Source organism: Zea mays, chromosome 9 (assembly GCF_902167145.1).
Source record: "Zea mays cultivar B73 chromosome 9, Zm-B73-REFERENCE-NAM-5.0, whole genome shotgun sequence".
NCBI lineage: Eukaryota > Viridiplantae > Streptophyta > Magnoliopsida > Poales > Poaceae > Zea > Zea mays.
This window is the reverse complement of record NC_050104.1, coordinates 125,771,048-125,798,678: the sequence shown is the minus strand read 5'-3', so window position 1 is coordinate 125,798,678 and position 27,631 is coordinate 125,771,048. Positions and strand designations below refer to the sequence as shown.

Sequence of the window (27,631 nt, the reverse complement as noted above, 5' to 3'; positions counted from 1 at the left end):
TTGTCGAGCTTGGAGGCGTCTATAGGTTGTCGACTTGGTGTAGCCTCCTCCTTCTTTTCCTCCGTCGCCTTGAATGCGACGGGTTGAGCTTCGGATGTGGAAGGATCATCAAGCTCGTTGATCTTCCTCGAGCCTTCGATCATGCACTCAAAACTTACAAAATTCCCGATAACTTCCTCGGGGGTCATTTTAGTATATCTAGGATTACCATGAATTAATTGAACTTGAGTGGGGTTAAGGAAAATGAGAGATCTTAGAATAACCTTAACCATTTCGTGGTCGTCCCACTTCGTGCTCCCGAGGTTGCGCACTTGGTTCACCAAAGTCTTGAGCCGGTTGTACATGTGTTGTGGCTCCTCCCCTTTGCGAAGTCGGAACCGACCGAGCTCCCCCTCGATTGTTTCCCGCTTGGTGATTTTGGTGAGCTCATCTCCTTCGTGCGCGGTTTTGAGCACATCCCAAACTTCCTTGGCGCTCTTCAACCCTTGAACTTTGTTATACTCCTCTCTACTTAAAGAGGCGAGGAGTATTGTTGTCGCTTGAGAGTTGAAGTGCTCGATTTGGACCACCTCATCCTCATCATAGTCTTTATCCCCTACGGATGGTACCTGTGCACCAAACTCAACAACATCCCATATACTTTTGTGGAGTGAGGTTAGATGAAATCGCATTAAATCACTCCACCTAGCATAATCTTCACCATCAAAAGTTGGTGGTTTGCCTAATGGGACGGAAAGTAAAGGTGCATTTTTAGAAATGCGAGGGTAATGTAGGGGGATCTTACTAAACTTCTTACGCTCTTGGCGTTTAGAAGTTACGGAGGGCGCATCGGAGCTGGAGGTTGATGTTGATGAAGTGTCGGTCTCGTAGTAGACCACTTTCCTCATCCTTTTGTGCTTGTCCCCTCTCCGATGTGGCTTGTGGGAGGAAGATCTCTCCTTCTTCTCTTTGTGGTGCGAAGAAGATTTCTTCTCCTTCCCTTTGTTGGAGGAGCTCTTCTTCTTCTCCTTCCTCTTGGTGCGGGACTCTTCCGATGAAGTGCTCCCGTGGCTTGTAGTGGGCTTTTCGCCGGTCTCCATCTCCTTCTTGGCGTGATCTCCCGACATCACTTCGAGCGGTTAGGCTCTAATGAAGCACCGGGCTCCGATACCAATTGAAAGTCGCCTAGAGGGGGGGTGAATAGGGCGAAACTGAAATTTACAAATATAAACACAACTACAAGCCGGGTTAGCGTTAGAAATAAAAACCGAGTCCGCGAGAGGGTGGAAAACAAATCGCAAGTGAGTAAAGCGGTGAGACACACGGATTTGTTTTACCGAGGTTCGGTTCTCGCAAACCTACTCCCCGTTGAGGAGGCCACAAAGGCCGGGTCTCTTTCAACCCTTCCCTCTCTCAAACGGTCCCTCGGACCGAGTGAGCTTCTCTTCTCAAATCACTTGGGAATCAAACTTCCCGCAAGGGCCACCACACAATTGGTGCCTCTTGCCTCAATTACAAGTGAGTGTTTGATCACAAGAAAGAATCAAGAAGGAAGAAAGCAATCCAAGCGCAAGAGCTCGAAAGAACACAAGCAAATCTCTCTCTCTCTAGTCACTAGGGCGTTGTGTGGAATATGGAGAGGATTTGATCTCTTTGGTGTGTCTAGAATTGAATGCTAGAGCTCTTGTAGTAGTTGGGAAGTGGAGAACTTGGATGCAATGAATGGTGGGGTGGTTGGGATATTTATAGCCCCAACCACCAACTTGACCGTTGGTGGAGGCTGTCTGTTTGATGGCGCACCGGACAGTCCGGTGCACACCGGACAGTCCGGTGCCCCCGCCACGTCACCAGTGCCGTTGGAAATTTGACCGTTGGAGTTCTGTCTTCTGGGCCCGCCTTGATGTCCGGTGGCGCACCGGACATGTACTGTAGGATGTCCGGTGCGCCAGCATGGGCGTGCCTGACCTCTGCGCGTGCTGGCGCGCAATAAATGCGCTGCAGGTAGCCGTTGGCGCCTGAAGTAGCCGTTGCTCCGCAGATGCACCGGACAGTCCGGTGTACACCGGACAGTCCGGTGAATTATAGCGGAGCGGCTGGAGTGAAAACCCGAGGCTGGCGAGTTCCTGAGGCCGTCCTTCCATGGAGCACCGGACATGTCCGGTGCACACCGGACAGTCCGGTGAATTATAGCGGAGTGGCCTCTGGAAATTCCCGAAGGTGACGAGTTTGAAACCTGAGTCCTCTGGTGCACCGGACATGTCCGGTGGCACACCGGACAGTCCGGTGCGCCAGACCAGAGGAGCCTTCGGTTGCTCCTTTGCATTTTTGTTGAACCCAACACTTGGTCTTTTTATTGGCTAAGTGTGAACCTTTGACACCTGTATAACTTATACACTAGAGCAAACTAGTTAGTCCAAAGATTTGTGTTGGGCAATTCAACCACCAAAATTATTTAGGAACTAGGTGTAAGCCTAATTCCCTTTCACCTACCCATCTCTTTCTATGTTGGCTAAGGATGTACTAACTGTGCCTGTCTCTACCATTTCATCAGAAAGTGCTTTCAGTCTCACTGGCAGGATTATCGAGGAGCGTCGACGTCGACTGACCTCGGAGATGGTCGAGATGCTGACCTGCATCAAGGACTGGGAGGAAGGGAATGCAAGGACCCAACACACTGTTGAGAACAAAGAACTTGAAGACTCATTCTCTGATCTATATCTTGATGATGAACAAGTTCCAGTTGACACTCCAGGGTCCTCTCATGCATCTCAATCTCAGACACCTACTGATCCACAACCACATGTCGAAGACTGATCTTCTTTAGCTAGTTTGATCATATTTCTGCTGATGTGCCTGTAACTAAACTGTACACTGTAAACAATGACTGTAAGAACACTAAATGAGCTGTGGGCTGTACTCTTTTTCCTATCTAGGGTTTTCTCACAAGGGTGAGTTTTTACCTAGATAGGTTTTTAATGAGGCAGTCATTGCACTAAACAGTTCAGTATTAGGTATTTTAGTATGTTTAACTGTGTGTTTGTGAATTATATGTGGTTTTGTGTGTTTTCTGGTGTAGTGCTCGGGCCGGCCCTGGCACTATGGGCTGGCCGTGCCTGCCGTGCCGGCACGGCACGGCTAAGGACCCTTAGTGCCGTGCCTGGGCCTGGGTTCAGGCACTAGTGCCGAGCCGGCACGGCACGGTTAATAATCGTGCTAAACGGGCCGTGCCCTAACCGTGCCGTGTCTGGCCGTGCCAGTGCCGTGCCGTGCCGGGCCGCCCGTTTGGCCATCTATAATTGATGTGTGCTCGTGGCAGCCGCCAGACGTTAACAACCTTCGGCAGCAGCATCTGGTAACAGTAGTTTCGGTTTCTATATAAAGCAGAGGAAGGTAGGAGCACGAGGACAAGCTAACCAAGGAGCTACCTAGCAACGCGCAGTAAGCAGCGTGGGCAAAGCTACGAGCGCCCGGCTAGCTTCGCCATGAACATGGGTGGGGTGTCCCCGTCGACAGTCCGGTGCAAGCACTGCAGCACGCAGCTCACCGTGTGCCCCGGCGAGCGCGCCATCCAGTGCACGCAATGCTGCGGCGTGACGCGTATCCGGCGGCGGCGGGTCCAGCGGCCGGCGGCGGCGCCGCCCACCACGGGCTTCCCGCGCGCCCGCGGCAAGAAGCGGGCCCTCCTGATCGGCATCACGTACGCGGCGGGGCTGCGGCCAGCTGAGGGGGGCCCTCAACGACGTCAAGTGCATGAGGCAACTCCTCTGCCAGCGCTTCGCCTTCCCCAGCGACTGCATCATCATGCTCACTGGTATGCGTGGTGGTGTGATTTCATGGAGTCTGTTGTGTTCTGTTATGGCAATATGGGTTGGTCACTAGCTGGACGAGCTCTCGCGGTGCAGATGACCAGAAGGACCCGTTCAGGCTGCCCACCAAGGACAACATCCGGTTGGGGATGCAGTGGCTGGTGGAGGGGAGCAGCGAGGGCGACTCCCTCGTGTTCCACTTCTCCGGCCTGGGCGCGCAGGTCGCCGACGACGACGGCGACGAGCTGGACGGGTACGACGAGGCCATCTGCCCGATGGACTCGTTCCAGAAGGGACCCATCCTGGACGACGAGATCAACGAGACTATGGTCCGCCCGCTGGTCCACGGCGTCAAGCTGCACGCCGTCGTCGACGCCTGCCACAGCGCCACCGTCCTCGACCTCCCGTTCTGCTGCAACATGTCCAGGTAATTAAGGCACGCACTGCTACGTGCAGGCATCTGCTGCTCGGTGATAATCTTGTGATATGTACGTACGACGAAAGTAAAACATCTCGCTCCCTCTCTCTAGAAGCGGGAGCTGGCAGTGGAAGGACGAGAGCCCCCCGTCCGGCGCCTACAGGGGCACGAGCGGCGGCAAGGCGATGCTCATCAGCGGCTACAGTGACGGCAAAGCCAAGTCCAGCGTGGCCAGTGCGCAGAAACCGGAGGCCTGCGCGACCATGGGGGCCATGACGCACAGCTTCATCACGGCGGTGGAACGCGAGCCGCAGGGTGTCACCTACGGCCGCCTGCTCACCTCCATGAAGGCCATCATGACCAACTCCGGCGGCTGCGCCGTGCAGGGTCCTATTGGCGCCGGCGCGGCCGCCCGCAAGGTCGCCAACTTCAGCGGCGTGGAGGTAGGTCATCGATCGAGGCGCTATCTGACCATCGTCACGATCCTGATCGCTTACTGAGCACTGAACAAAGGACATTATACATGCATGTTGCAGGAACCCAACCTGTCCTCCTCGGAGAAGTTCGACATCTACCGCAAGGCCTTTGTGCTGTAAACCTCCTCTGCATCGGCCATTGCAAACTACCGTCTGGACTCTTTAAATTGCCGTGTCGGGATAATAAACCAGACGGGCCTATGTGTCAACAATGTGTCGTCTTTGTGTCATCAGTCACCGGAGGAGAATATTTGTGTTTATGCACACGCCAACAATGGCTCCTTGCTACTAAACCTTATGGCCCATTGTAATAAGGCTATTGTATCTCTTCTACATGTCTCTAAAATAAACTAAGTGTTATGGTGGTAATTAATATCACTTTCAGCATACAAGAATGGACATAGCTTTATACGATCAGAATGATATTAAAACCAATAATGAGATTTATATGAGCCTACTAAACCTTATGTACCCTAGAAGCTTCGATCTTCCTAGACAAAAGGAGTTGAGCACACCATAGGACGAAATTAGATTTAGCCATTTGAATTATGATGACTTGGTGTATGGGGGATCAACACTATGGTGGTAGAAGCAGTGGCATCTGACATGTGAGGAGGAAGAAGGATGTGCGGTGGGAAATTAGAAAAAAAAAATCTTGGCTTTGATGCCATGCAAGACAATATCCTCTTGAGGCTGTACTCATGTACATATAGATATACGAGAGCATTATTTACATGAGCACTACCTAGATTAGGGGATGTAGCCCTAAACCTTTACATGGCAGATAACAACACTATCAAGATTAGGCATTGTCCTTTGCTACTATATATAACCTTTGTCCTTTGCTACTATATATAACCTTATATCTTAACATATATAATTTTAGGAATGTATGCGAACCAGCCTATTAGTGCTAAACGTGCAAACCATGCCAATCCTATTAGATTTTGTTTGGATACTCTAGTATTGATCTCAATCCATATGTTGAGATAGATTGGGATGTAAATTAGTTTAAGTTACACTCCAATCCAACTCAATACATATAGATTATGGTCAATACTAGAGTACTCAAACTATGAAACTAAGTCTTAGTTGGTTTGGCTATAGTGCATTCAAACAGATCCGCCGCCATGGTGCTTGTATTATTGGGTCATGGCGGATGTCGCAAATTCACACTGTTATGGCTCGATACGAATGCAGAATTACAGATAAAACCATAAAATACGTTGAATTAATATAAACTATATATCAAATAAGAGGCGATTATTCTACCGATAATCAGTGCATTGAAACTATGTTATAGTTGTACACTAGCAGAAAGCGAGTAAACAGTCGGGGTGAACAACTAGCTGAAGAATATTTACAGGGCTAGTCTGACAAAAGGGGAGCAAGGAAACCGCCTCCCTGCCTATCTGATGTAAAAAGGCTCAGCTTCACCGAATGGCAGACATCGGGGCGGGGCATCATCTATGCAGATCAAGTCCTCCAGTCCAGCCATGAAATCGTCCGCACCACCAGCCGCCTGGCTTAGCATCTCATCCTGCATCATCTGTTCCAAAGCAGCCAGCATCAAATCATGATCAAACCCCGAGGGAAAATAAAACACGTCCTGCAGCAAGCTTCGAAAGCATAGGAGCGAGCGATCAAACCATACCCTGGACTGTTTCATTTCAGCAACGCAGGTTGTAAGCCTGTGGTACTGCTCTCTCGCTTCTGGGTACTGTGACATAGAGTGCACCCGGGCAAGTGCTCTCTGTAGCCTGGCTTCGGCCTGCCTTCTGCCGTCGTGCAAGAAATCGTATTCATCTTCAGCCTTTGCAGGTTGGATTTGCGATGGACCTTCTAGTTGTTTCTCGGGCCGAAACCCGCGTAACCCAGGCCTCTTTCTCCTCCATCTCAGTATGACCTTCTCGACGATACCGACTGACCAGACTACCTTCCGATAGTTCTTCCTCACTTGATGTCCTCGTACATGAGCCTGATCACAAAGATAAGTTAAAAATCTTTAATGCTTGCACAGGACAGTTGGCATTTTGAGAGTTTTGCAAGTCATCATTCATGGTATTTCATTTAGTCAGTCAGAAGAAACTAAGGATTGGGCAGCTCACACCACATCCAAAAGTGCTTATAACTTGAAATAATATGCTTTGCATTGAATACAGCATGAAAATTCTATAGTGAAGCTGACATCGAAAATTATCAAACACATATTGACTGTGATGCATGCTACATTGCTACCTTGTCTCTGCGGGCTGAGCTGCTGCACATATCTACGAATAAAGTTTTAGTATTCACACTACAGGGAGACCAAAGACGAGACCAAATTCTTATGTGTGTATCATGCAACAAATTGTCCAGAAAAAAAAAAGGTTAGCAACAGCCTATTTGCTTGATGAATGCTGTTTGTAGCATTTGAGCTACAGTATTGTGCTATTTCAAATAGATGAATTGCGCTTAAAAAGGAAAGAAGAGATCATCTATTATTGAAGGAAGCAAATATTCATCAAAACCATCCATTCAAGTTAGTGGAACAGAAGTCTTCCGTTATAAGCTAAAGCATGCAAGATGAATGCACATTTAGGTCAACTAAGTGGTGTTAGTTGCAAACCCTATATAGTCAAGGAAATGTATAAGCCAAAAATATAAAGTTCCATAAAAAACATTAATTACTTGTTAGAATTACCTGTAGCTTGACAATTCTCTGGCGAATGATCATAAATTCCTTTCTTCCCTTCCATCCGCGAAACTTGTTCTGTATGCGAACAGCAGCAGAATGCAGATGTGTATCATGTTGTCCTGGTTTGACATTTTTAAGAGAAACAAGTGAAAGTGTGCATTCATCAGATAATCCACAGGTGTCATCTCCGTATTCCACGACTTTCTTTCTGTGGAATGACTCCACCCTGAAGGCTTGAAATATACGAGCTGCAGCTTGAGTGGATTTCCGCACGGCACTTAAAGAACCTTCAAGTGATTCAGCATCAGGACCCTCTCCAGCGAGATGGACAGAATCGATGCCAGTGAGATCTTCAGCAAATGGTAGCCCACACGCTTCTACAGTGCTATCATTTGATTCCCTAATAGTAAGTGCTGACAGATGGCTTGTCAAAGCAGATTCTGCGAGAAAACCAGCAATCCCCTTGTGTCCATTTACTGAAGCTAAATCAGCTGGACTTCTTCCAGAAGGGAACTCAGAAGTTGGATCGGTTAGTGCTCCTGCTGCAGCTCCATTTGCTATGAGGACACTAACTGTCCGCTCTCTAAAAAAGCATAAAATATAAGGTTCAATAATAGAAAAAGGACCAAGCTCCTACTAAAGTACAAACAAAGTGCAAGATAAAGGGATGGGAAAGAAATAGAGGTAGCTTCCTTTGCATAAAACTCTAGCTAAGCATGGACATCCCTGTTTCAAATTGCTTTAATGTGTGCGAGCATACCTTCCCAAAGATGCAGCCCAGTGGAGTGCAGTCCATCCATGAGCATCCCGGAAGTTCACATTGACACCAGCAATCATTATCGGTCTTATAGCCCAATCATAACCCAGTGCTGCTACTAAATGAATCACACCCTGTCCTTCCTTGCACAGAACATTGGGACCCTTTCCATCATCGTTTACTTTGCAGATGAGCCATTGATGCAGCTTCTCTTTCACCAGTTTCTTTAAACTTTGGACCCTAGCAGTGGAAACTACTTCCTTGACAGAAGATTCTTGATTTGACCATTTCCCATCAAGCATTAAGGAATTTATAGCATTCATTATCTCATATTTCTCATTACCACTGCTTATAACAAGCATTTGATGGTCATCTGGCCCCAAAGTGAGTAGCTTCTCAAGACGAATGTGTAGATGCATTTCATTTACACCATTGGCTTGGGAACGAGAAGTCTCCATGTAATGAGCTTCAGAATCACGATACTCAAATTCTCGCACTTCACTACAAGCCACCCTGTTTGAACAGGTCACATAAAATGGAACTCTTCCTGATTGGTGTGCTGGTGCATAGCAGCGTAGGGTGCCATCGGTCAAAACCTCAGCTGGTACTTCAACATCCCCAAACATACATGACCACCTGTGACTTTCCACATGTTTTTTATTCACCAAGAATGTACCAGTAACTGAAACCTGCATCATTAGGATAATTAGCTAGAAAGAGACATGAGTACTACAAACTGCTAACTAACAAACAAGAATTATCAAACTGTGGTCTATGGAGGTGAAAAACATAAATACTGTAAGAATAGACACAGTTAAGAGCACAAAACAGCTTACATACCTTTGTATTTGTACCAATATATGCACAACTTGGTGAAACATCGAGAATGCTGAATAGTTGGTCTTGAGAAAGTGAAGGGTTCACTACATAAGCATCCAGCTGTTCATTAGTCAGAACATTAGAACCATCAGGCACCTTCACTGTCTCAATGCTACTCCAGAAAGCATCAGAAGTGGATTTAATACCCAAATCAACAACCTCTTCAAGTTCTTTACTCATCCATCTTGAAAAGCTGTCATTTTTCTTCAAACCAGGAGCCTCAATCGTCAATAGATCCAATGATGACTGCTTCAAGAGTGAATGTTTGATGCTACCATCATTATATCTATCTCTGTTCACCTGAAAATTTTGCATAAATGGTCATTGTCATAAATCATATTGAACACCATCAAATAGTTGTACCCATGCTCACACTATAAGGGCCATACAAGCATTAGATGTACATCTGCTTTCATTGCATATTGTTCTATTTTCAGTTCCTTTTAATCAAATGTATCATTAGCAATTGAAGTACACCTACTCTGAACGAGCTACAATGCTTTTGATGCAACAGGTATTACCCTGGGTTCACCTACACTAACACCCAAAGCAAATTCCCACCCACTTCTACAAACTCAAAGTAAACAAGACAATCTGAAGTACCTCTGATGCTAATATGCCAGTGAAACCCAGTGCATCAGCTTCCTTCTGGTTGAGGTGGTTAGTGTATAGAGCCTCAGATGTAAATGTCTGCAAACAAGAGCTATCGTCCAAATCGTTAGCCTCTAAGCAGGCAAATGAAGAATGGAGTGTTGGCTCTGTGAACCCAGCTGAATAATTGGTGAAGGGCTCATTGAATGGCACTGAATCAAACAGAGTGCTGGAAACATCGCTTAGCCCAATGTTGGCGCCGTCGAGCATTCTAGCTATGTCATGGTTAGAAAATGAACGGTTATCTAAGTTATCTGTTATTGGCAACATTTCACCATGATAACCTGGTAAAGTTCAAGAGGGGGAATGATTTAGAAGATAGTATTAGCACAGAAACCCAAAACCTCAAATACAGAGGAGTGACTCTTGCCTTGTCTACTACCAACAGTTGATGCGGAAGGGTATAACATGTTTTCCGTTATGACTCCATCCACAAGCTGCTGCATCTCAGCGAGAGGGTGGTATCTGGAGCTTGCTCGGCAATTATCTGCTGCACCGAATTTCGCTTTAGATACACTGAAAGAAGGTGCATAATTGAATCTGCATCAGTTAATCTATACTTAGAGTAGATGATGCAGAAGGAAGATAGAGAAACTGCAATACCTGATTCAGTGTCTTCATATTCTGAAATCTGTCCGCTTATTGGGCTTTCAGCAGCCTCCATGTTTTGTGGGCCCATCTGATTCTGACTAGTGATGGAATTTGAACATGAAGGACTGTCGACATTCGATAGCTGCATAAGTTCTTCTTTCACACGATTGAAACTTTGCTTGCATCCCTGGAAAGTTAAACATAAACAAGCGAAAAATGTTAAGTTATCATTAGATTCAAGAAATGCCATACAGTTATATTCATAGTCCAGAATTTATTGTATATGAAACAAAAGTGGACCATTTCCAAATAAATGCAAATCAGAGTCATTTGTGTGCGCACACTTTAGAAAGGTATATAACGAAAACATGTACCCTACTGAACCTAAAGTCAGGGATTTTCTCCCCCTCATGAACAAAATTGAATGACGGTTGAACATGGTCAGGGTATGGCTGCTTTCGATGGCAGGAAGATTGACTCTAGGGAATTCTACTTTATCTGCTTTGCAGACCTACACCATGTGTACTGTGAGACTCCCTATTTCAGTCATCAATTCTATTAATCGTGCAAGAAGAGACTGTCTTTGGAAAGGAAATGACATCAATACAAATCGCAAACCAATGATTTCTTGGGAAAAGGTCATCACGCCCAAGAATAAAGGCGGTCTAGGGATTATTAATCTTAGGTTGCAGAACCAGGCTGTGCTCATGAAACACCTGCATAAGTTCTACGGAAGGCTTGATATTCCCTAGGTGGAATTAATTTGGAATACACACTATAATTCGGGTTAGATCCCTCATTGCTCTTCTAAGTGGGGATCCTTTTGGTGGAAAGACATTTTAAGATTAGCTAATCATTATAGGGGAATTGCTATGCCGATTGTTGGTGATGGTAAATCTTTCGCTGTGGCAAGACATTTAGAATAATAAGTTGTTCAAGTTGGATTTCCCCTGCCTTTATTCGTTTGCCAAAAGGAAGAGCTGTTCTCTTGCTATGTTTTTACAGAATTTGAATCTTCTTGACAATTTTCCTACTCCATTGTCAACAGAAGCCAGTGAGGAATATATTAAATTTACAATCACGACAATTCAAGGCACCATGCAAGGCAAAGACAAGTGGATCTATTCTTGGGTCAATAACAATTTTCAGTCAAGTAAAGTTTATTCATTAAACTTTCAATTCATCAGTCCCCCATTCCATTCAAATGGATCTGGAAATCGAAAGTGACAAAAAAAGATCAAAGTGTTTATTTGGTTGCTCTTCAGAAATAGAATCAATACTAGAAGTCTGCTCAGAAGGAAAAGGTGTATCGTTTCTAACAATGATTAGAGTTGCATTTTGTGTGATCTCAATTGTGAAGAGACTACATACCATCTCCTACTTGATTGCCCGTTCAGTGATGCTTGCTGGAACTATGTCATAATTCATTAGGATCATTCTTTAGATTTCTTTACAATGATAACATTTGCAAAGGTGCTCTTTGGAAAGAAGTTTTTTTAAGAAGATATTAGCTATTTTGGCCTGGAAAATTTGGAAACAAAGAAACAAATGCTATCTTCAGAAAATGCATTCCCATCATTCTCTTCTTGGAGGCTCTGCTTCAATCACACGTTGAAGCTTCAAATGATTAGATTGAACTCAGATCTTAGATCTTTGATATCATGTTGGCTTTCTTCTTTGTAAATTATTGTTTTCTATTTCCCCTCCTTTTCGCCTTTCTCTTGTACAGTGCATTTTTAATTAATAGAATTTTATTGTAGGGGCTTCCCCAACAGTGTTTCTTGATCAAAAAAATGTGTACCCTACCTGAAGAGAATGGGGTGTGTTGTCTGCAGTAGCAAAGTGGTCACCACAAAATGCAAAAGAGGATCCCAAGCGGGATGTAAAACCAAGTATAGGATGGAAGGGCAGTTGTAAACCATAGCTAACAAGGTCATTGGTACATGTCAGTGATGTCACAAGTATGTGAGCGAGCATTAGCTCATGTGGTATTTCAGATATATTTGTTACTACAGCTGGTGAATATAGGTGTTTTAGACGTATTTCCTAGCACAGGTGATAAATCCGATGTGTACTCATCAAATAAGATCTCCCACAAGCCATTTTCCAGTGACAAGTCACCCAACAAGGAAATACACAAAAAGGGGAAAGATGAGAGAGAAGGTTAATCGACTATGAAAAGAATGTACCTTGACTTCTAGGTAATGTACAAGAACAATATGAGTGAAATCCCTGAAAAATAAGAAAGTCATATCAGTCACACTTTCCTCTGAGTATGAGTTAACTACCAGTCTACCACCCAAATGAGTGTGGAATGACATGAATGCAACAGTCAGCACTTACTCTTCCAACAGCCAATATGTTCGCCTTTGAAAGTTTTCGTTCTCCTCTCCATGGGCATAGTAGCAATGGAGTACATCAATGCTGCCAGCCTATAATAACAAGCTTTAGAGAACAAGTGAAGGCACTAAAGAAATAGGACTCAATCTATACTACTACCAGATAATTAAGTAGGACTTAAGCTTGCAGTAAATTTGACATAAACACATCTTTCATGTAAGTATCAGTTAACAGGTAACATGCTCAGTCAGTGAGATGATGGAATTATGCCCCAGCCTAAGGTATGCAACACTTCCCATCTGCATGCAACAGCTTCTCCCCCAATGCAATGCTCATTGCTAAGGTCTAAATTGAATGTGGCAGCATAAGATGGAAATTGTTAACAGCTCTATGAGTATGGATAGCGGTGCGATATGCAAGTTGTTTAAAAAAAACTCCACAAGCATGGACACCATCTATACTGGATAGGCAGTATACACACAAAAAATATTTATCACTACCGCTACAGAAGTTACAGAATGCACAATAACAAGTAGCAAATGCCCAAAATGATACAGAACATTCCAGCATCCACAGTTAAACTTTTTTGCGCAGCATTCGAGATATTGATTTTCTTTCAAAATAAAATAGTTACTCACTTTCAGTTTCTCATGAGCTTCTTTGACAGTCTTGCCATCTTTTTTCTTTCTCCAGTTGTGTCCATCCTTTCTGAAGTACCTCAGTACTTTGCGATCAAATAGAAAAAGAGAGCCACCTATTGCGATCAGATGGAAGTTAAGTAATGAGAATCAGTGCCAATGAGAGGGCCAGCATTCCGAACTATAAGAATAGCTTTGACCAAATGAAGCAATCAAACTGTAGAGCTAATACTACTATAAGAATAGCTTTGACCAAATCGAGCAATCAAACTGTAGGGCTATAATGTAACTGTTGTACTATTTGTGCTAACCGAAACAAAACTACGTTTCTTCTTAAAAAACTAATGAAAGAGGACACTGGGCGTGGCTGACGTATCATCAGCAATGACTCGAAAGGAAAACCGCCATGTGGTTGTGTTGCCTAGCGAAAATCACAAACTATTTACCATAAAATTTACCCACCAGATCCCCCAACACATCAAGTTGTGCCAGATTTCTGTTTCAGAATGAGAACATGTTTTCGATGGCTTCATAGCAAGCAGAGGAAGACCTGTCGAGCCCGCAAAGCAAGCGAAAAATTTACCATAAGCTGTATCACTAGCTACTCCAAAGAAATATACACAGCCGAAATGCCCATGCCAAGCTGCCAGCAGACAACAACTCTTCCATAGCCCACAGCATAAATACATCACGATTGCTAATGGAATTTAATAAGCATATTTATGAGGCCAGTGTTCAGAAGCCACAGCATGCACCTAAAGAGAGCACAAAAAACATAGGGAGAGAAACCGTACTCCTCGGCATGTTGGGCGGCTCGGCGGCGATGGAGAAGAGCTTGTAGTTGGACAGTATCTCGCAGATCTCGGTGGGCCGCAGCCACCGGTTCTGAGCCTCCTGCAGTATCTGCGAGATGTCTGCAGATTCATTCACGACGAGGTTAGTTAGTTAGTCCCCGGTTAGTCAACGCCAACAACTGCTCCGACCAGGCGACCACCACCACTCGCATACGGTCCTCGACTCCTCGTTCTTGGTACCGAAACCCCTTTTTGTCTGCTCTGAATTATTGGTCGGAAAAGTCAGCAAAACGCCAGAGAGAGACTAGCCCCAGTCGCTTTCTTTCGAAAAACAAAATACGTGGCCGATGAAAGAGAAACTCATCCCGTCATCCAGCTCGAAATTCCGCGGGGCGATAGAGCGAATTTGCAAAGGCCGGGAATGGACCGGGGTTTTTTTTTTTGTAGATATAAAAAAAAGAGGGTGAAATTTCGCGGGGACTGCAAGTGCAACTGCAAGAACATGGGACGCACGGCCCTTTTTCCAGATGTACTTAATAAAGCATTTAAGATGACTCGTCCTCGATCGACACGGCACGTGCAGTTGCTTTTCTCTCCGTCTTGAAACGAAAACGCATCTGTGGCCGTAAAACCATCGAATTCTCCGTGCTCTCCCGTGGGGAGCGCGCAAAACCCCAACCCCGGAGGAGAAGCAGACAGGAGGAGCGAGCCGTACCTGGGGGTTGGCCGGGCAGCACGAATTTGCGGGTGTCCGCCATGGCGCCTCCCCGATCAAGACAGAGAAGCAAACACTCCTCCTCCTCCCCGTTTGCCGAAGCGGTCGCTCGCGTGGCGGCCGGTCGGTCGGAGGCGGGCGCGCTTAAAACGGGGCGGAGGGAGCGAGGGGGCGCCGAAGCTTCGGGGAAGGGAGGAGGAACGGAGCGGGAGAGCGGGGCGCCGTCGCGCTGGGAAAATTTATTGGCGGGACGGAGGGAGAGAGAGGGTGGGGGTGGGGGTGATGTCTGAGTCTGACGTGACGACGAGGCGAGAGGGCGGGCGAGCGCGGCGGTGAGTCAGTGAGTGTGAAAGGGTGCGCAGAAAAGTAAAAGCGTCGTGGGGCGGAAATGACGGGCGTGTCCCTGGAAGAGGAAGCCTACCAGGAACGGGGTGGGTGGCTGGTGGTCAGGTCACCGGGGGTGGGTGCGTCTGTGCTGTCGTCGCTACTGTAGTAGGACACTTGGCCTCTTGCGCGGAGAGAATCCGCCGTTTTCGGATCAGCCCTTCCTGCCCGGCTGCCCGTCCGTCCTCCTCTGATTTTAGTTTATATAGTTCGGACACATGTTTTTGGTGGGAAGGAAGCATGCAAATTTCGTGTTTGGTCAGAGAACTATTTTTATGCGAAGAGCACTTTGATCGCTGGCCAAAAGTTAAAAGGATAGAGTACAAAATTTTCCCATGGTCTTTACCCTTTGGTCATATAAGATACTATTGCTTGATATAAAGTTAACAATTTTGTTTTGAAAACTTGAACGGTAAGTTTTATAATTTTACTAGTCACAAACACTACTATGACGTGTGAACCGAGCAGAGATGACAAAGGCTCGATTTCGATTTGTGGTGGGGAATTCTTGTATGATAAGGTGATTTCGTCCCCAGAGAGATCAAAACAGTGAAAATTAGTCCACATCGAGCTTGCGGGGACGGAATGTGTGGGGAACAGATATCCGCCGGCGCACCACGGCTCGATTACGTCTCGTAGGCCATCCAAATGGCTCCTAATGGGCCGCCTAAAAGATGCCCAACGGGCCTCAGTCGGTTGGCAATCGCAAACGTCCAGGGAAGACACGGGCGTAGGGCGCGAAAAGATTCGGTCGTGCCCTGTGCATGTGGCGTATGAGAACCACGGTGGATGACTCGTCGACCGTGGTTGGACGCAACGTGGCGTGGGTGTTGTGGGGGACAGATATCCCTGGGTCCACTGGAAGGCTAAAAGACCTCGCGAAAGGCCTGCGGGCCCAATAATTCGCAAGGTCATCCCTTCGTGGGCCTGAGAAGGCACGTCCGGTAAAGTGGATTGACACAAGATTGGATTAACGCAGGCCCAGACGGCCCGATGGGTTTGAACGGCAACCGTAACAAGGATCCGACCTTCCCGCGCAGAGGCCTCATACATCGGAACTAAGCGGAGCCGGAGATAGGTCGGCGGAATTATAGGAAGATAGGCTCAGTTGATTCACTATTAATTAGGTTCACATTGTTATCATATCCACATATAATGCCCCACGGTCGAGTATATAAGGCCTAGGGGGCATCCACTCAAAAACATATCTCACTACTTAGCCATCCACCTAGTTCTCTAACATCCTCGATACTAGAGAACCTCCTTGTAACCCACCACACAAAGTATTCACGCCAGGACGTAGGGTATTACGCATCTTAAAGCGGCCCGAACCTGTACAAAATTGTCCACTGTCTCTCGTGCGTCTAGCGCGAACCATCGAGCTACAATCGGTGACACCGTCCTACTCCAAAAAGCACCTCGAGGGGCAACCCTGGGTGCGCAGTCGGACCCAAAGCACCGACAGCTGGCGCGCCAGGTAGGGGGTGTGTCACTGATCCAAGCTAGCTCAATGGCCATCACCTTCCAGCGCAAGATCGTCCTCCGCCCTAGGTCCATGTTCTGCTTCGGAACCATTTCATCTGTGGCAGATGAAGAAGGAACTCTACATCGCATCGCGGATCCGCTGGAGAAAAGGCCTTCTACAACAATCTCCGGAAAAATCGGAGCGAAGCAAGAAAAAACGCAGCCTCCAACGCTCCGAACAAAGATTCCCTCCTGCAAACCAGGAACAGAGGGGCCATTTACCCAAAGAACCCCGTTGTCCACCTCTTCCACAGAGACATGGACACAGGTCACTAGGAGAAAGGAGGTGAACAAGGTCAAGGATCGTTTGCTCTTCCAGTACCTCCGCCCTCAAAGGAGAACGGAAAGAAGCTCGTCACTATGACAGTTCCATTCTACCCCGACATCCTCTTCATCGGAGGAAGAGTGGAATCAACTCCCATCTCCGACGATGAACCAACCGCGCCAGGAGAAGAACCTCTTCAGCGGGAATCTCGCCGACGAAGGAACCGACGCCGAAACGTTCGGTGACATCACGAAGCCGGAGAGCGGGACCCGGTGCAGCCCGTGTTACGAGATGAGGTCTCGAAGATGGGAGAAACTCTAGAAGATCAGGTCTTCAGGGAAAGGAGGAATTCCCGACGACATGATCGTCGGCAAGCTCAAGAGCAGGCTGAACAGGAAACGAGACAACACCGAGAAAATCCTCTTTTCGGACGAAACCTGAACCCCGACTTCGCCCGAGCCATGAACACACCAAGTGAGGTCGGTGGAGTATTGGCTCGGATAGCCGATGGCCTCCCCCGGACTTCGGACACCGAGGGCTATCGGCGGCTATTCACTCGGGCAGCTAATCACCTTCTACCTCTCGCTCATCCACCGAGTGATCTACGACACGCCATCAACAGTCGGTGAGATGCACGGAGCTCCATCAATGCCTCGCGCGAACGATGACACGAGAACGAGATCCGGCGCTGAGAAGAATATGACCGGGATCACGGCATCCCTGCGCGGAGTCAGGCCACCAGAACTGAATCGGCAACGGCTTCGACTGGTGGCACGACCCGGGGATGGTCGAGACACCACGACAACAACTCCCCTCCCCGGGACAGACATCATCATCGACTATAGGAGGACACGTGTGGAGTATCGGCGCTCACTCCACGCCTCAGGGCCATTCAATGGCCCCCTAACTTCAAAGTCTCCAACATCGACAAGTACGAGCCTAAGCAGGATCCGGGAGGCTGGTTGGTCGTCTACACCACTACTGCCCGAGCTGCTGGGGCAACCGAAGATGTGATGACCGCATACTTGCCTATCATCCTCGGGCAGGATGCACTGCAATGGCTACGACACCTACCCCGACACTACATTGACGACTGGAGCGACTTCAGTCGACGCTTCACCGCCAACTTTCAATCTCTCACCGACAAACCGGCGCAGCCATGGGACCTCAAATCCATCAAGCGTCGAGGGGATGAAACTCTCCGGTCATACCTCAAGAGATTTCAGACCATGAGAAATTGTATCCCTGAGGTCGCGGAAGCGGTAGTGATCGAGGACTTCTACCGGGGATCTAATGACTCGACCTTCGTCCGAGCCATACTGCAGAAGGCGCCGACTACCTCCGAGCAGCTCTTCCGGGAAGCCGACCTCTACATCACCGCCGATAAACGAGCTCAGGACCTCATCGGAGGAGCAAAGCCTGCACCGGCGGCACCGCGACGCGACACGAACTAACAACCCGACAAATGTTGGGAGAAGAGGCCTCATGAAGAAGTCCATGCTGCCGGACCACCCGCCTCTCGCGCCCGAGGAGAACCTCATGGAGGCGAACGTACGCTGGACGACATCCTCGACGCCCAGTGCCCGTACCACAAGTACATGTGCCACACCCTCCGGAACTGCAAAGACTTCAAGCACTCCGTGGGGAACGACCGACCCTTCCAACCTCTGCCACCTCCCCCACCACAAGGAGGACCTGGAGAACCTCGACAACCCCAACAGCAGGAGGGGGGAGGAGGCGAAGCATTCCCGTGCGTCGACGGAGAAGTCAACGTCATCTTCGGCGGACATGGGTCACAAGAAAGCAAGAGGCAACAAAAGCTCAACGACCGTCAGATACTGGTGGCGACCACTGGTCCTCCCGCCCCGTATCGATGGTCCGAACACCCGATCACCTTCACTCGGGCAGATCAGTGGCTCAACTTCGACCACCCGGGCAAGTACCCGCTCTTCGTCGATCTGGTGATCCGAGAAAGCAGGGTAAAGAAAGTATTAGTGGACGGGGGGAAGCAACATCAACGTCACCTTCCCCCGGACGCTTCAAGGCTTGGGATTTCCCCTCAAAGAGCTCCACGAGTCGGACACTCCTTTCTTCGGCATCGTGCCGACTGAAGGAGAATATCCACTGGGACACATCTACATGTCGGTCACCTTCGGAACTCCAGAAAACTACAGAACCGAGTTCCTGAGGTTCGAGGTGGCGAACTTCGACTGCGGATACAATGCCATCATCGGCAGGCCTGGATTGGCAAAGTTCATGGCCATTCCGCATTATACGTATATGATATTGAAGATGCCAGGACCACAAGGAATCATAACTATGTGCGCTGACTTCCAAGGCGCCGCAGAGTGTTTCCGAGTGGCCATTCAGGCGGCCCTCACCACCAAACCATCGGCGACTTCTTCTGTGTAGGCAAACTCAAAGCCTGAGGAAGACCTCGCGGTACCCGCGAATGAAGCTCAAGCCATGACCTCTATGCGGCCGACTGAAGAAACCAAGAGAATCAACCTCGGGTTCGCCGATGAACGAAAGACGGCCATCATCAGTTCCAGCCTGGATGACAAATAGGAAGGCGCGCTCGTCCAGTTTCTGCAAGATAACCGAGACGTATTCGCATGGCAACCTACGGATATGCCAGGAGTAGTGAGAGAACTGGCCGAGCACAAACTGAAGGTCTACCCCCAGGCGAGGCCGATCCGACAAAAATTACGTCGTTTCACGCCCGACAAGAGAGAAGTCATCCGTGCAGAACTGGCTCGCTTGGTTGCGGCCGGATTCATTAGAGAAGTGTTATATCCCGAGTGGTTGGCAAATCATGTTCTTGTACTCAAAAAAAATAAAGTGGATTGGCGCATGTGCGTCGACTATACGGATCTCAACAAACATTGTCCGAAGGATCCCTTCGGACTTCCTAGAATAGACCAGGTGGTAGACTCAACCGTTGAGTGTTCTATGTTGTCTTTCTTAGATTGCTATTCCGGATATCATCAGATCAGCTTGGCAAAAGAAGACGAGGAAAAAACAGCATTCATCACCCCGTTCGGAGCCTTCTGCTATACCTCCATGCCATTTGGCCTCAAAAACGCTGGAGCGACTTACCAGAGGGCTATTCAGACATGCTTAGCCGACCACTGGGGCAAGCGTGTGGAAGCTTATGTGGATGACGTGGTGATCAAGACAGAAAACTCAGAAAATTTCATTGAAGATTTATAGCTAGTCTTCAACGGTCTGCGGCGATATCGATGGAAGCTTAATCCTAAAAAGTGTGTCTTTGGAGTACCAGCAGGAAAATTGCTTGGGTTTATTGTCAGCCACTGGGGAATTGAGGCTAATCCAGAAAAGATCGAGGCTATCATGAGAATGGAGGCACCACGATCATAGAAGAAAGTACAAAGACTTACTGGATGCATGGCGGCCCTAAGCAGGTTCATATCAAGGCTGGGAGAAAAGGGCCTACCGTTCTACAAGTTGCTCAAGAAGGTAGACAAGTTCCAGTGGACTTTAGAGGCTTAGAAAGCTCTAGACGCACTAGAGAAATTCCTGACAACACCACCAGTGCTAAAACCGTCGCGCCGAGCCACGCCGAGTCAACCGGCTGAAGATCTGTTGTTATACATCTCTTGCACGACTCACGTGGTGAGCACCGCGTTAGTAGTCGAGCGAGCATAAGAAGGACACGCATACCCAGTGCAACATCCCGTCTATTTCATCGGTGAAGTCCTGGGTCCCTCGAAGAAGAAATATCCTCAAGTTCAGAAACTATTGTATGCAGTCCTTCTAACTACACGCAAGCTCCGTCACTACTTTGACGATCACAATTCATAGTAGTCACCGGATTTCCAATAGGGGATATTCTCCACAACAAAGAAGCCATCGGAAGAATAGCCAAGTGGGCCTGCGAGCTGGGGGCTCACGACATTGAGTTTCGACCTCGTACTACAATCAAGACCCAAGCACTAGTTGACTTCGTGTCAGAATGGACCGAGCAACAAGTGCTGGATAACCCGGAGACTGCAGAAGTATGGAGGATGTATTTTGATGGCTCGTTGAAGCTGCAGGGGTGTAACGCCCTGAATTTGGGGGTAGAATTTTTTCTTCTTTTCTCTCACCAAATTCAGGCGTTACCCTTTTCTTTTCTCGTTCCCTCGCTAAACCTTGATCTTTCCAAAGTTATAGCGGAGTTCGGCTTGGAATTCCCGTGTAAAGAAAAACCCTAAATTACTTTATGTTGTTTGATGCACCATGCCGAACTATGCATTCTTTGATTTGCTTAGAGATGTAAGTGCATTCATCTAGAAAGATCGGATTTCGAAAAGGAGAAAAACCTTTTCTTTCTTTTTCTTTTTCTTTTTCTTTCTCTCTTTTTTTTCTCTCTCCCGCGCCGTGGGCCGCCCCGGCCGGCCCAGCCGCCCCCCCCCCCCCCCCCGTGCGCCCCCTTTGGGCCCATTGGCCCAGCCGCCCCCTCCCTTCCCCCCAAATCCCCCCCAATTCCCCAATCCCTCTCCCTCCCTCTCATTTTCTCTCTTCCCCACCCAAGCCGCCGCCCCCTGCCCTAGCCGCCGCCCCTGGTCGGTTCAACCGCCCCCCCTCCTTTTTTATTTTATTTTATTTTATTTTATTTTATTTTATTTCATTACTGTTATTTATTTTATTTTAGGCAAATTAATCATTGTTCATGTTATTGAAATAGGAAACTTAATTTATAATTTCGTTACACTAGTTAGTTCATATAATTAATTGTTTATCCAGTCCAATGTTGATCAACTAAAAATGACTAGGTTTCCATTAGTGCATATAACTGAATTCTTTTGTTAGAACCAATTGTAACTAATCATTAGTGCATAAGCTTTAACCCCCCCTCCCGCGAGACCTTTTCCTGTTTCTTTCTAACCATAATGAGTGCGATATCGAATGTCATACTTAATGCATATTCACTTTATTTGTTCCCTTGTATGATGTACTGTTTGTTTCCCAATTTGAATGGATGGATGTATGTATGCTTGCAATCGCATAGAGAACGATCCGGTCGAAGAGCCCGAGGAACTCGCAGGAGAAGCCCCTGAGCAGCAGTCGGTTGGTGGAGGCAAGTGTCCTTTGACCTATCTTTGTCCTATTCATTCTTTAATTCACCTCCCGCTTTACACATTTATGCCTAAGGATTGACTAGCTTTTGTGATCCATGTCCTTGTTTACCTATTTGGGTTGGATTATTACTGTTTAGCTTTATGCTATTGCTCAACTATAATCAATGAACATGATGAGATTATCTATGATACGTTGTTTTCCCTTCTTTTATTTTGATGTATGCTTGTGGTCATCAAGGGGGCTCGAGCGGTTTCTCGAGTGCCTCTCCGTAAGGACCTGTTCTATGGATGACCGCCCGGGAAAACAGTGCAACCATGAGGGTGGAATGGGATGCCCTTAGCTGAATAATTAGAGGATCCGGGGTGTAGTTCACTTAGCCGTCGTGCCGTCAATGGGGCTCGGTGTATGCGGCTCGCTCTGCCAAGTTTGGGTTCGCCCCTTGGGGAGGAGTGCGGTGCATTTAGGAAACCTAACGGGTGGCTACAGCCCCGGGGAATCTTTGTAAAGGCTACGTAGTGATGCCCTGCTAGGCCACCTAGGTAGTGGTCAATGGGGAGTAGCTCTCTCCGGGCAGAATGGGAATCACGGCTTGTGGGTAAAGTGCACAACCTCTACAGAGTGTTTGAAAACTGATATATCAGCCGTGCTCACGGTTATGAGCGGCCAAGGGAGCTCCAGTGATTAGTGGTACTTGATCAGAGATGGTTGGTTTACAGATGATGATGAGGATGGTTATGATCATGCTTATGGTTATGGTAAGTGGTACTCTTTCCGTTTGGAAAGGAGTACGTTTGGGTTAATAACTTGGGTTAATGCTAAAACTTGGCTTTCTACTAGTAAGTAATAATCTGACCAACTAAAAGCAACTGCTTGACTTATCCCCACATAAAGCTAGTCCACTACAGCCAAACAGGATACTTGCTGAGTATGTTGATGTGTACTCACCCTTGCTCTACACACCAAACCCCCCCCCATCCCCAGGTTGTCAGCATTGCAACCACTGCTCAGGCGAAGATGAAGCTGTGGAAGGAGACTTCCAGGAGTTCCAAGACTACGACGAGTTCTAGGTGTGGGTTAGCGGCAACCCCCAGTCGGCTGCCTGTGAAGGCCGCGGTTATCTACGTTTCTTTTCCGCACTTTGATTTATTGTAAGAACTATATGGACGTCTCAGACGTATAATGTAATCGACTATTTCCCCTTTTAATACTATTTTGAGCACTGTGTGATGATGTCCATGTTATGTAACTGCTGTGTACGTGAATAACTGATCCTGGCACGTACATGGTTCGCATTCGGTTTGCCTTCTAAAACCGGGTGTGACATAAGTGGTATCAAAGCCGTGCTGACTGTAGGACCGCTAACCTAGAGTAGGATGGTCACTCTAAGGACTATAGACCTCTGTCTCTGCCTTGACTTTGATATCCCTTCAAAAGTTGGTCATACCGACCAAACCTATGTTCTACTATATATTATACCTTGCTGAAAATCATGTTTTATTCTAATCCTTCATTTACTTATGATTCATTATTTGCTGGTCATATTAATTCTGTCCTCACCCTTTTGCTTGCGATGTCCTTTGTAGATGGCTCGACTTAGACACACTGCACGAAAGTCAGTCATCCCCTTCTTACCCTCCCGCCTTGCTGAGCGCCCGCTTCGCCGTCCTATGGCCGGACAGTCCAGCCACTTGGAGAGACTACACCACCGCCTGCGTGAGGAGCAGGAGCGTCGACGACAGGAGCAGCAGGGCTCTTCTTTCTCGCTCCAGCAGGAGATAGAGTCTGTGAGGAGCTGCTCCCCTGTGCTTCCTCTGGAGCCGCCCCTGCACCACCACTGGGCGCCCCAGCTTCTGGAGTAGCTGCTGGAGGAGACCCAGACGACGGAGGTGGCGACGATAGCTCGAGCCACGACACCGACTTCTCTGCTAACCATGAGCCGGAAGGATGGGTTGCTCGACCCATCACTCGCGACGCTGCTCGCGGGTGTCACTTCCACGATGCGCTCGACACCCTGCTACGTCGGGCATTTGGCCGGCATACTTGGTCCGTCGAGTATCGCTGTGTGGTCTACCAGCACAGTCGCGGGGTCTACCCGGACCACTGGGAGGCAACCTGCTTGGTGCGCTGCCCGGAGAACAGTCTCCAGGGTGCGGAGGCCTGCTCAGAGCACTATTCTATCTCTGAGCGGGACTCAGCTGAGGCAGCCATGCAAGATGCTGCACGGCGTGCGCTTTCGCACTACTGCTCGGTTTTCGGTGGGGCAGCTGACGGTCTTGACCTGAAGTATTACCCCCGCCGTCCATCTGGCAGCACAGGAGGCGTGATTGTCTCACCTGTCGGTGAGGGCAATCCTAGGTTGAGCAGCACAGTCAACCTAGCCGCCGTGCTAAACATGGAGCTGGACCATGCATTAGATGAGCTGAGTAGGGCTCGTGCTGAGATCGCCCTGCTGCGGGCTGAGCCGCGGAACGTCGTCACTTGGATGGTGGTTCCCCCGCTCCCGTCGGGACTCAGCACCCATACCGCTCACCTCAGCGTGGACACCAGTCTTATGGCAATCCCGACTGCAAGACCAAGATAACTCTAAAACCATAGATCGTTAGAGTTGGATCTTGTAATTAATACGAAATATATACATAGAAGCTTCAGTCTTAGCGTTAGTCTCGGTCTTAGTTAGTCTTAGTTAGACAGGGTAGTTTGCTATATCTTGTGCATCTATGTTTGTCATAATGAACTATGTTTGGTTTGGATCTTTGTAATGACCGTCACCAGAGTGTGGGTATCCCCTGCATTTTGGTTTACCTATTATGTTAATGGAGTTAGTTATATAGTTGGGAAACTTTTTATTCCACTCTCCTCTTTATCTGAGAAGCTGTGTGGTCTGTGTTGGAGATCAGTGAAGATGCTCATCTGTTCAGTGCTGTTGAAGAATTCTATTCTCTTTTCTTATGCTGCAAGAGTTGCCAGATCAGTTCTGATGTGTGGTTGCAATCTGCAGATGTCAGAGAACAGGCGCAGAGGAGGAAGGCGTGCTCAACAGGAGCGAGCCGCTCAACCGGAAGAGGTGCCCCAGCAGCAGCACCTGCCGCCCCCGCCCCCGATGTCCATCGAGCAGATGTTTCTGATGCAGACTCAGGCAGTTCAAGCCATCGGTCAGACTCTGGCCGCCATTCAGCAGCAGCAGCAGCAGCAACAGGCCCCACCTCAGCCTCAGATGCCTCAGATGCCCAGAGACAAGCGTGCTGAATTCATGAGAGGTCATCCACCAACGTTCGCTCACTCTTCTGACCCCATGGATGCTGAAGACTGGCTGCGCACTGTGGAGCGGGAGTTGCATACCGCTCAGTGCAATGATAGGGAGAAAGTTCTGTACGGTCCCCGTCTGTTGAGAGGGGCAGCCCAATCATGGTGGGAGTCTTACCTCGCCACCCATGCCCACCCTGACGCTATCACCTGGGAAGAGTTCAGAGGTAGCTTTCGTCAGTACCATGTCCCTGCAGGTCTGATGACAGTGAAGAAGGAGGAGTTCCTGGCCCTTAAGCAAGGGCCATCGTCTGTCAGTGAGTACCGGGATAGGTTTCTGCAGTTGTCTCGCTATGCTCCTGAAGATGTCAACACCGACGCCAAGCGACAGTACCGTTTCCTGAGAGGCTTGGTTGACCCTCTGCAATATCAGCTGATGAATCACACCTTTCCGACATTCCAGCACCTGATTGACAGAGCAATCATGACAGAAAGGAAGCATAAGGAGATGGAGGATCGTAAGCGCAAGATCAGTGGACCCCAGTCTGAAAGCAGTAGTCGTCCTCGTTTCTCAGGCAATCAACCTCAGCAGTTTAGGCAGAACCAGCGTCCACCTCAGCAGCATCAGCAGTTCCAAAGGCAGTATCCTCAGCATCAGTACCAGAACCGTTAGAGCAATCAGTCAGGAGGTCAGTTTCAGAGGCAGAATCAGCAGGCACCTCGCCTTCCTGCCCCAGCAACCCAGCAGAACAGTCAGGCAGCACCAGCTCAGGTTGGAAACAGAGCATGTTTCCACTGTGGAGAGCAAGGCCATTGGGTGATGCAATGTCCGAAGAAGGCAGCCCAGCAGCAGTCAGGCCCCAATGCCCCAGCAAAGCAGAATGTGCCTCAGTCTGGAGCAGGCAATCGCTCTCAGCCGCGCTATAATCATGGAAGACTGAACCACTTGGAGGCTGAAGCAGTTCAGGAGACCCCCGACATGATAGTAGGTATGTTCCCAGTCGACTCCCATATTGCAGAAGTGTTATTTGATACTGGAGCAACGCATTCTTTCATTACTGCATCATGGGTAGAAGCACATAATCTTCCAATTACTACCATGTCAACCCCCATTCAAATTGACTCAGCCGGTGGTAGAATTCGAGCCGACATCATTTGTTTGAATATAAGTGTGGAAATAAGGGGGATAGCGTTTCCCGCTAACCTTATAGTAATGGGTACTCAGGGAATAGATGTCATCCTAGGGATGAATTGGCTAGATAAGTATCAGACAGTTATCAGTTGTGATAAAAGGACCATCAAGTTGGTGTCCCCACTAGGAGAGGAAGTGGTGACCGAGTTAGTCCCGCCTGAGCCAAAGAAAGGAAGTTGCTATCAGATAGATGTTGATAGCAGTGAAGCAGACCCAATTGAGAGGATCAAGGTTGTGTCCGAGTTCCCGGATGTGTTTCCAAAGGACTTACCGGGTATGCCACCAGAGCGGAAAGTTGAGTTTGCCATAGAGCTCCTTCCCGGAACCGCCCCTATCTTTAAGAGAGCTTACAGAATATCTGGACCAGAGTTGGTTGAGCTTAAGAAGCAGATTGATGAGCTGTCAGAGAAAGGTTACATCCGGCCAAGCACCTCGCCTTGGGCCGCCCCTGTCCTGTTTGCGGAGAAGAAAGATGGCACCAAGAGGATGTGTATCGATTATCGAGCTTTGAATGAGGTCACGATCAAGAACAAGTATCCCTTGCCCAGAATAGAAGATCTGTTCGACCAGTTGAGAGGATCCAGTGTGTTCTCCAAGATTGATCTGAGGTCAGGTTATCATCAGCTCAGGATCCGACCTTTGGACATTCCGAAGACGACATTCATTTCCAAGTATGGCTTGTATGAGTTCACAGTGATGTCTTTTGGTTTGACCAATGCGCCAGCGTTCTTCATGAACTTGATGAATAGTGTATTCATGGATTACCTTGATAAGTTTGTGGTGGTATTCATTGATGACATTCTGATTTATTCTCAAAGCAAAGAAGAGCACGCAGATCATTTGAGGATGGTATTGCAGAGATTGCGAGAGCACCAGTTGTATGCAAAGTTGAGCAAGTGTGAGTTCTGGATAAGTGAAGTCCTGTTCTTGGGTCACATAATCAACAAAGAAGGATTGGCTGTGGATCCGAAGAAAGTGGCAGACATTTTGAACTGGAAAGCGCCAACAGATGCTAGAGGAATCAAGAGCTTCATTGGAATGGCCGGATATTATCGGCGATTCATTGAAGGGTTTTCGAAGATTGCGAAACCAATGACAGCGTTGCTAGGCAACAAGGTTGAGTTCAAGTGGACCCAGAAATGTCAAGAGGCTTTTGAAGCGCTGAAAGAGAAGTTGACTACAGCGCTTGTCCTAGTCTTGCCTGATGTGCACAAGCC

General features: G+C 48.0%; 2 protein-coding genes across 5 annotated transcripts; one reads left to right on the top strand and one right to left on the bottom strand.

The window, feature by feature from the left end:
* The first annotated feature begins 3,324 nt into the window (after nt 1-3,324).
* Nucleotides 3,325-4,827, top strand: LOC109617032 (Putative metacaspase family protein). The gene is made up of 4 exons (NM_001348422.1): nt 3,325-3,790; nt 3,859-4,212; nt 4,316-4,646; nt 4,740-4,827. The coding sequence occupies exons 1-4, from the start codon at nt 3,462-3,464 to the stop codon at nt 4,797-4,799; spliced, it is 1,074 nt and encodes a 357-aa protein (NP_001335351.1). The 5' UTR covers nt 3,325-3,461; the 3' UTR covers nt 4,800-4,827.
* A 1,054-nt stretch (nt 4,828-5,881) lies between these two features.
* LOC103639007 (calmodulin-binding transcription activator 1) lies at nt 5,882-15,178 on the bottom strand. Of its 4 annotated transcripts, none has more exons than XM_035962648.1 (14): nt 14,722-15,076; nt 14,007-14,126; nt 13,213-13,328; nt 12,578-12,666; nt 12,424-12,466; nt 10,247-10,421; nt 10,014-10,133; nt 9,596-9,927; nt 9,152-9,292; nt 8,954-9,052; nt 8,117-8,802; nt 7,363-7,939; nt 6,334-6,657; nt 5,882-6,228 (listed from the first exon to the last, which is right to left on the bottom strand). In XM_035962648.1, the coding sequence occupies exons 1-14, from the start codon at nt 14,762-14,764 to the stop codon at nt 6,088-6,090; spliced, it is 3,006 nt and encodes a 1,001-aa protein (XP_035818541.1). In that variant the 5' UTR covers nt 14,765-15,076; the 3' UTR covers nt 5,882-6,087. The 4 variants fall into 4 exon arrangements, with proteins under 4 accessions (XP_035818541.1, XP_035818542.1, XP_008660007.1 ...); XM_035962649.1 differs by having other exon boundaries at nt 10,014-10,130; XM_008661785.3 differs by having other exon boundaries at nt 8,954-9,292; nt 10,014-10,130; nt 14,722-15,178.
* Between the last annotated feature and the right edge of the window lie 12,453 nt (nt 15,179-27,631).